The sequence below is a fragment of the Cherax quadricarinatus genome, chromosome 82 (genome assembly GCF_038502225.1).
Source record: "Cherax quadricarinatus isolate ZL_2023a chromosome 82, ASM3850222v1, whole genome shotgun sequence".
In the NCBI taxonomy this organism is placed as follows: domain Eukaryota; kingdom Metazoa; phylum Arthropoda; class Malacostraca; order Decapoda; family Parastacidae; genus Cherax; species Cherax quadricarinatus.
In genome coordinates this window covers 14,519,414-14,529,445 of record NC_091373.1, presented here as the reverse complement: position 1 = coordinate 14,529,445, position 10,032 = coordinate 14,519,414, and the positions used below count along the sequence as shown (strand labels likewise).

Below are 10,032 nucleotides of genomic sequence, written 5' to 3'. Positions count from 1 at the left end.
AAAACAATCATAAAAGCAGATCCCTTCATATTCATAAGTATGATTATCGTCAATAAAATCATTAGCTAGATAACCCCAATCAAGATTAGACAGATGTTCCCTAAGTCCATTATAATCGGCAGAACGAAAATCGGGGATTTTTACTGTATTATCATTATTCTTGCATTCCCAATTAATGCTAAAGGTGATGGATTTGTGATCACTTGCGCCAAGCTCTTCAGTGATCTCCAGATTATTCACGAGTGTTTCCTTATTTGACAAGACTAGGTCTAGTAAATTATTACCCCTGGTAGGTTCAGTTACACTCTGTTTCAGAAAACAGTCCTGAACTGTTTCCATGAAGTCACTGGACTCTAGATTACCTGTCAAAGAATTCCAGTCAATTTGGCTAAAGTTAAAGTCCCCTACTATGGACTACGTTACTGTGTCCAGAAGCCCTAACAATTTCGTCCCAAAGAAGTCTCCCTCTATCGTGATCCAAGCCTGGAGGTCGGTATATTACACCTAGAATTAGTTTTTCTTGACCCTCCACGAACTCTACCCAAACAGACTCTGTTACTGCTCCATCTATTTTTATACCTGTTTTTATGCAACAATTAATATTTTCTCGAACATACAATGCAACTCCTCCCCCCTTACCATTACATCTATCCACATTGAATAACTTAAATCCCTGAATATTACACTCAGCAGTCATATCCCGACTCTTTAAATCATACCACGTTTCAGTTAATGCAATGATATCAAAGTTCCCAGCACATGCTACCAAACGTGGTTCATTAATTTTATTTCTTGCACTTCGACTGTTAGCATAAAATACCATCATATGTTTTTTCTTCTGCACATTTTTCCTATTCATCTTTGTTTTTACACAATTTCTGAAATTATCATTACCCAGAGTTACTCCATGACAGTTACTATTAAGATTCTTAATATCAGAGCATAAGTCAATATATCCATACTCATTATTAATCATTTCTAAACCCATACCTCTAACTAATCCTAGTTTAAAGTCCTAACAACCCCCTCAACTGAGTTAGCAAGAAAACCCACACCTGCCCTGGATAAGTGAACCCCATCCCTGGCATACATGTCATTTCGGCCATAGAAGTTGTCCCAGTTGTCAATGAATGGTACTGCATTATCCTTAGTGTTTATCCAGCCAACAATACCAATTGCTCTGGACAACCATTCATTACCAACACCTCTTCTTGGCAAAATGCCACATATAACAGGGCGCCCCCCCCCCTTCTTCCTAATCATGTCTATAGCTGTCCTGAACTTTCTAACTAAATCCTCACTTCTACGCTTGCCTACATCATTGCCTCCAGCACTGAGGCAAATAATAGGATTGATCCCATTACCGTTCATGATGTTGTCAAGCCGGCTAACAATGTCCTCCATCCCAGCCCCAGGAAAGCATACCCTTTGTCTCCTACTCCTGTCCTTCAAGCAGAATGCCCTATCCATGTATCTAACCTGGCTATCCCCAACAACAACAATATTCTTACCTTCCTTGTTGTCGTTCGTCGTGACGATCCCAGTAACAGACTCACATTCGTCGGGTAGCACCGAGAATGCGTTGGAGGTTTCCACGGGAGTTTCCACAGCAGTCTCTTTCTTCTTCATCGTTTCTGGCTTTCCATTCGTCTTCTTGATCGTCAACTTCGTCGTCCCCTGCTGTCCAGCCACTGACCACGATCCCTTATTGACCTGAGGACTCGAAACAGGAGGACTACTACGAATCCTCTTGTTTTCCTCGGTCAATCGCCGTATCTCCATCTTCGCTGCCCTCAATTCTTCCTTAAGTTGCTGGTAAAGTTGCTCGATGGAGGGCATCTTCGTTCAGTCCACGGGAGCAAACAAGACACTTCTTCACAGAGTTAAGTATAGGTCAGCACTCAAAGTACAGGTCACCACTCAAGAGCACACAAACAGGTCTTCACAGAGCTAAGTACACGTCACCACTGAGCTAAGTACACGTCACCACTGAGCTAAGTACACGTCACCACTGGGCTAAGTACACGTCACCACGAGCTAAGTACACGTCACCACCCAAATTGTAAAGGACCTGCCTAGTATGGGCCAACAGGCCTTCTGCAGTGATCCTCCTTTCTTATGTTCTTATGTTAAAACCAGGAGATACTGATGAAAGTTGAATTTCCCAGGGAGTCCTGTAAAGGTTTGTCATTTCTTTGTATCCAGGAGCCCTGGTCACAGACCGGGCCGCGGGGGCGTTGACCCCCGGAACTCTCTCCAGGTAAACTCCAGGTAAGAGGAATTGAGGAGCGACACAGCGGACACTGTTTCCATAGAACGCTTAATGTGAATACGTCTAGTCGTCAGACTGTCAGTTTACGGACCGCGGTTCGAGCCCGTCATCCATCCTTCTGTTTATTCATCGACAGATGCTTATTGCAACTTAATTTGAGTTCATGAATACGAAAACTTAAATTTACGGCAGTCAGCCGAAAATTAAGAAGCAGTCACAAGAGCTGGAGCTCATCTCTCACCAACTTAAACAGGTAATTACACAGAGACTGACATAAAAAGCAACAATTTTAATTTCCTCCTCCCCTTCTCTGCCGCTCGGCGGAAGTATTAAAATGTGAATTTGGAAAAGCATAAAGAAAAATGTAACCGGCAATTTCTGCGAGAACAGAGAACAGACAGCAATGAAATAGACACCAGATGGCATGTACATTTCCGCTGATTCCTGAGCGACCCACCTCATCGAATGGGCAAGGTTGCCCTAGTTTGCTTACCCACTACCTTAAAGGCAAGACTACCCTAATTTGCTTACCCACTACCTTAACGGACAAGACTACCCTAATTTGCTTACCCACTACCTTAACGGGCAAGACTACCCTAATTTGCTTACCCACTACCTTAACGGGCAAGACTACCCAAATTTCCTTACCCACTACCTTAACGGACAAGACTACCCTAATTTGCTTACCCACTACCTTAACGGGCAAGACTACCCTAATTTGCTTACCCACTACCTTAACGGGCAAGACTACCCTAATTTGCTTACCCACTACCTTAACGGACAAGACTACCCTAATTTGCTTACCCACTACCTTAACGGACAAGACTACCCTAATTTGCTTACCCACTACCTTAACGGGCAAGACTACCCTAATTTTCTTACCCACTACCTTAACGGGCAAGACTACCCAAATTTCCTTACCCACTACCTTAACGGACAAGACTACCCTAATTTGCTTACCCACTACCTTAACGGGCAAGACTACCCTAATTTTCTTACCCACTACCTTAACGGGCAAGACTACCCAAATTTCCTTACCCACTACCTTAATGGGCAAGACTACCCAAATTTCCTTACCCACTACCTTAACGGACAAGACTACCCTAATTTGCTTACCCACTACCTTAACGGGCAAGACTACCCTAATTTGCTTACCCACTACCTTAACGGGCAAGACTACCCAAATTTCCTTACCCACTACCTTAATGGGCAAGACTACCCTAATTTGCTTACCCACTACCTTAACGGACAAGACTACCCAAATTTGCCTACCCACTACCTTAACGGGCAAGACTACCCTAATTTGCTTACCCACTACCTTAACGGACAAGACTACCCTAATTTGCTTACCCACTAACTTAACGGGCAAGACTACCCAAATTTCCTTACCCACTACCTTAACGGACAAGACTACCCTAATTTGCTTACCCACTACCTTAACGGGCAAGACTACCCTAATTTGCTTACCCACTACCTTAACGGGCAAGACTACCCAAATTTCCTTACCCACTACCTTAGCGGACAAGACTACCCTAATTTCCTTACCCACTACCTTAACGGACAAGACTACCCTAATTTGCTTACCCACTACCTCAACGGGCAAGACTACCCTAATTTGCTTACCCACTACCTTAACGGGCAAGACTACCCTAATTTGCTTACCCACTACCTTAACGGACAAGACTACCCAAATTTGCCTACCCACTACCTTAACGGGCAAGACTACCCTAATTTGCTTACCCACTGCCTTAACGGGCAAGACTACCCAAATTTCATTACCCACTACCTTAACGGACAAGACTACCCTAATTTCCTTACCCACTACCTTAACGGACAAGACTACCCTAATTTGCTTACCCACTACCTTAACGGGCAAGAATACCCTAATTTCCTTACCCACTACTTTAACGGCCAAGGCTGCCCCAGCCTACTTCCGACCTTAACAGGTAAGTTGGGGTATCCCAACTTGCCCATTACCTTAACAAGCAAGGCTGCCCTAGCCTACCTACGTACTATTGGCAGCAGTGTCCTAATCCTTACCCACAACCTTAAATGAGTTGAATAACAAGATTTCTTACCAATAATCATTGTGTGAGAGAAAATTGACCAGCAAATACTTTTCTTGGCGAGGAGATGCTGGGAGGGAAAGGGGATGCTGGGCCGTAAGATACGGCTTTCCAGAGTAATGGGATATCTGATCTCATTAATTCTGTGCCCTCTTAATGTGTTGGCTTAGGGCATCAAGCGAAGGCAATTTGTTTCTGGCTGTCAGTGTGTGGGTAAGTTGTTCCAAAAACAGTGTTCTCACTATACGGCGCCATGAAGTGTATTTATTCTAATACAGTGTCAACACGGCTGGGGGACCACAAACGAACGCGCGGGCGCGCTCTTACACACACACACACACACACACACACACACACACACACACACACACACACACACACACACACACACACACACACACACACACACACACACACAAAAGGTGTTCTTGAGTAAATATAAAAATACTTAAAATGTTACCAAAACGTAGAACAGAATGCGTTTGCAACCAGCACTGTGACGTGTTAGTATCAGCTGCACCAACTGTTACCATACTGTCTTATCTCACAGGAAAGTGTATCTTGAGAGAGTGCAAGATAGATTGAATAATTTCTGAGATGAGCAACTATGGCAACTATGGATATTTGTATGAGCCATCGGGGACGCCTTGATGCTGGTGAAGGGCTCTTAAACCCAAAAATTGGAACTACCCACCATTGTCTTGGAACAAACTTTGTTACCAGTTATTCTCACGTCGATTCTTAACGTTTACGGTTTTAAGCGAATCCCCGTGTTGATGATGATGATGATAATATATAATAATAATAATTATATAGTATTATATATATATATATACATTATAATAAATTATATAATAATAAATAATAATAATAATAGTATATAATAATAATAATATCACCTGTAAATAAATAATTGAAAACAGAGTCTTACCCTTAAATGGGTATTAGGTTCGTGTAATAGTTTCAGGCCTTCCGGCTATACGAGGGTTATTAAGGCTGCTCGTAACTTGTACACCACCAGTCAGTGTGTGCAGATGGACACGTATGTGGAATCAGACACATGTGCAGCATCTGGATATCTTTTGACGTTCCTCCAACCAGTAGCTTTTCAAATTTAATCTGGAAATGGTGTATGAAGACGGTAGATGAAGTAATCAGTCATTCAGCTTTGCAGAACTGTACTCAGATGACAGTGGAAAATGAGGTAATCAGTCTCTCACCCTAGAAGCCGGTGTTTAATATTTTAGTATTGAAGAAGAGGCAAGCCAAGCCACTAGATTCCGAAGCGTCTTCGGATACCCAGATGATACATATTAGATGATACATGTATATATATATATATATATATATATATATATATATATATATATATATATATATATATATATATATATAGTGCCGAATAGGAAGAACTTGCGATCTTGGCTTAAATAGCAACGCTCATCTTGCGATATAGGACAAGTGAAAATTTGTGTATGCAATAATTTCGCCAAAGTCATTCTGAACCTAACGAAAAAAATATATTTCACTGTGTTTGTTTAGTATTAAATTACTGTAAACAAATCTAAAATATATTTAGTTGGGTTAGGCTAAAATAAATTGTTATTGCTATAATAAGGTTAGGTAAGTTTTCTAAGATTCTTTTGGTGGAAAATTAAAATTTTTGTACATTAACATCAATGAAAAAATATATCTTTAAACGTATAAAAGAAAATTTCAGGAAGGACTTAATTTTAAATGAGTTCTTGCTAATTGACCAGTTTTACATATATATATATATATATATATATATATATATATATATATATATACACGTATATACACTGTATATATATACACGTATATACAATGTATATATATATATATATACATGTATATATATATATATATATATATATATATACATGTATATATATATATATATATATATATATACAATGTATATATATATATATATATTATATATATATATATACAATGTATATATATATATATATATATATATATATATATATATACATATATATATATATATATATATAAAATGTATATATATATATATATATATATATACACACAATGTATATATATATATATATATATAATTTTTCATCCGTATTGTATATCATTATTGTAAAGATACACGTACACAAGTTTTACGACATAGTGTTAAGGAAATATTTTGTACTTAAAGGGATTTGTCAATCCAGTAAACAGAACGAGACTAAGGCAGTATAAATAGTTAGGAAGGTGAGGTATTGCGAGAGAAAGTAGGGGCGAGGTGATGACAGTTTTCTGTTTGGCTAGGATGCAATGTGAGAGGATTCTGTAAATGAAGCTTCTCGTATTTCGAGGAAGAGTACTATAGTTCTATAATCCCTAAAATATGGATTAAAGCGTATATACAATGAGAGATGCGCGCCTCACTGTGTATAAATGTACTGTATATCCTTTGGGTGTCAGGATGAAGGAAATTATTGAAAATTCGTTGGAGTTAAAATTCTGTGTTTCTTGGTTAATACTAAACATAGAAGATTTATATACCGTACACGTCAGAACAGGAAAACAGAAATTCATATAAAAAACACCACAATAAAAAAATTGCATCAAGCAGTACATTATAACAGTTTGTGGGGGGAAAAAGGCATTGTGTGAGGTATTACGAAAACGCACTAATTAGGAGTGACAGTTTAGGGCATATTTTGACTGGATGTATATGTGCATTACGAAACTCATTATCATTACTACATTACCTCGGTGATATGAATGACAGGGTCAGTGCATTTTGTGGGAGAGAGATGGTTTAAGTTTGTTCTGTGAGTGTGTTCTGTGACTGTTTCAATGTCTTTGAGAGAAAGTTTGTTTTCTCGGGTATAGTTTAAGCTAGTTCTGTAAGTTTCATTTTAAGCAAACTGTATCACTTGTGACTTGAAGTGCACATTGTGACTGCGGGGTTTAGGTCACCAAGTAATTTTATATAGTTTTAAGTGCACTGTGTTTGCGTATATATATGTCGTGCTGAATAGGTAAAAAATTTTTTGTGTATGCAAAAATTTCGCAAAAATCATTCTGAACCTAACGAAAAAAATATATTTAGCTGTGTTTGTTTATTATTAAATTATTGGAAACCTATCTAAAATATATATTTAGTTGGATTAGGCTAAATTAAATTGCACTTGTTATAATAAGGTTAGGTAAGTTTTCTAAGGTTCTTTGGTACAATATATTAATTTCTAAAGTGTCATAAATGAAAAAAATAGGTCTTTAAACGTATAAGAGAAAATTTTAGAGAAGACTTAATTTTAAATGAGCTCTTGCTAATTGACCAATTTTACTTATTCGGCACGATATATATATATATATATATATATATATATACACACACACAACACACACACACACTTAAAGAAGTCAGGTGTGGTACCGCGGTGCAGTAGTAAGAGATATCTAGTGTAATGGTTGGCCATGGTCTCTTGCTTTGCTCACCAGCTGCATGGCTGAAGTCTGGATAATTGAAAACGTCCTTTATTTTGAATAATAGGGGAGGTATTTGTGACTGGGGCATTTTCTAAACACCTTTTCTGGTATTTACCACACTATAGGTCGTACGCTTAAGGAGTGAACACTGATCCTGTAGTAGCCAGGCTTAGGCCTGGTTACAAGTACTTCTGGTAGTTTGACAGATACTGTACACTGATGATGATCAACCCAAATGCGATGTGGTCATCATTATCTTGAATAATATGCGCTTAATTGTTCACTTATAGAGGAATACAGACATAGGCAAATAAGATATCAGACATACTAAGTAAATTTTCTAAATTTGCTTGCAACTGATTAGTCAACTGTAGACCTAAATTTCGATATACTCCTTTTAACCCTTTTGAGGCCTAGTTCCTAGGCCTGTTGTGTATCCATATGCTCTTGTGCTACCATTCTCAGTAGTGTGCTTAGGGTACCAGTAGGGTGCTTGGGGTGCTAGCAGTATGGATATGAGATGCACAATAAACTAGCCTCTTCGGCAGCAAAGTCTAACATTCATAGGGCAGTTTGACCTCCGCCTTTCTTAAGAAGTGGTTATGGGCATTAAGATGTCCAACACAAGCAGTATTAAAAATTTTCTGGGAGTATATTTTTGTTCCTTTTTGTATGTTGATAGGTTTCTCAGTTTCTCCTACTTACATGTATTTTATATAAAAACTACGAGGTATTTCATATACCCCTACACTTCTTGACTACATGTGGTGTTATTGTGACTGGTGTGTTCCCATACAGGCAGTGAAGCGATGACTGATCCTTTGCTACTGGCACAGTTTGAGAGTTTATAAATACACCTACACCATATAATGCACCAAACATTCCTGCTAAAATCAATGAGAAAATATTATTTAATGAACACTGATTAAGGATAGAGACGAATCCACAATAATTCAAAGAGCTAAATTTATACAGGTTGTATAACGCCTCGATAAGGAGCAGTAATGATGATGGAAAACAGTAAACGGAAGGTTCTTGGAGGACTGTACAGCTTTTCTACTCATTCTGAAGAGCTCAGGTGAAGGACAAAATATAATACCACATCTATTTCCCTTTTTCTGTATTTTCTTTGTGGGTTTGTGCAAATAGTCATAAATGTTGATGAAACAGCTGTGTATCTTGCAGGTGCTTTGAGAAAAGCTGATGTTGCAAAAACGCATTCTAAGTCTTTAAAATTTAGATTTATTCAAATAGAATTATAAATTAGCTAATTTTATCTCAAATCAGACATTAAGAATGCAAAAATACCATACAACAAATATTTACTAGTATCAGTCTGAAGAAGAATGACACTTATATTTCAGCAAGACATAACGGTTCAGGTACAGTGAAGGAAGGGTACAGGTACAGTGAATGAAGGGTACAGGCACAGGGAATGAAGAGTACAGGTACAGTGAATGAAGGGTACAGGTACAGTGAATGAAGGGTACAGGTACAGTGAAGGAAGGGTACAGGCACAGTGAATGAAGGGTACAGGCACAGTGAAGGGTACAGGTACAGTGAATGAAGGGTACAGGTACAGTGAAGGAAGGGTACAGGCACAGTGAATGAAGGGTACAGGTACAGTGAATGAAGGGTACAGGCACAGTGAATGAAGGGTACAGGTACAGTGAAGGAAGGGTACAGGTACAGTGAATGAAGGGTACAGGCACAGTGAATGAAGGGTACAGGTACAGTGAAGGAAGGGTACAGGCACAGTGAATGAAGGGTACAGGCACAGTGAATGAAGGGTACAGGTACAGTGAATGAAGGGTACAGGTACAGTGAATGAAGGGTACAGGTACAGTGAATGAAGGGTACAGGCACAGTGAATGAAGGGTACAGGTACAGTGAATGAAGGGTACAGGCACAGTGAATGAAGGGTACAGGCACAGTGAATGAAGGGTACAGGTACAGTGAATGAAGGGTACAGGCACAGTGAATGAAGGGTACAGGTACAGTGAATGAAGGGTACAGGTACAGTGAAGGAAGGGTACAGGCACAGTGAATGAAGGGTACAGGTACAGTGAATGAAGGGTACAGGCACAGTGAATGAAGGGTACAGGCACAGTGAATGAAGGGTACAGGTACAGTGAATGAAGGGTACAGGTACAGTGAAGGAAGGGTACAGGTACAGTGAAGGAAGGGTACAGGCACAGTGAATGAAGGGTACAGGCA

At 39.1% G+C, this 10,032-nt stretch overlaps 1 protein-coding gene across 1 annotated transcript in view; it reads left to right on the top strand.

Moving 5' to 3' along the window:
• Positions 1 to 10,032, top strand: part of LOC128698309 (uncharacterized) — a 47,955-nt gene that overhangs the window by 17,224 nt on the left and 20,699 nt on the right. Inside the window, exon 5 of the mRNA XM_070102645.1 lies at positions 2,465 to 2,525. Coding sequence (XP_069958746.1) covers positions 2,465 to 2,525 — 61 coding nt within the window. The remainder of the gene's footprint in view (positions 1 to 2,464; positions 2,526 to 10,032) is intronic.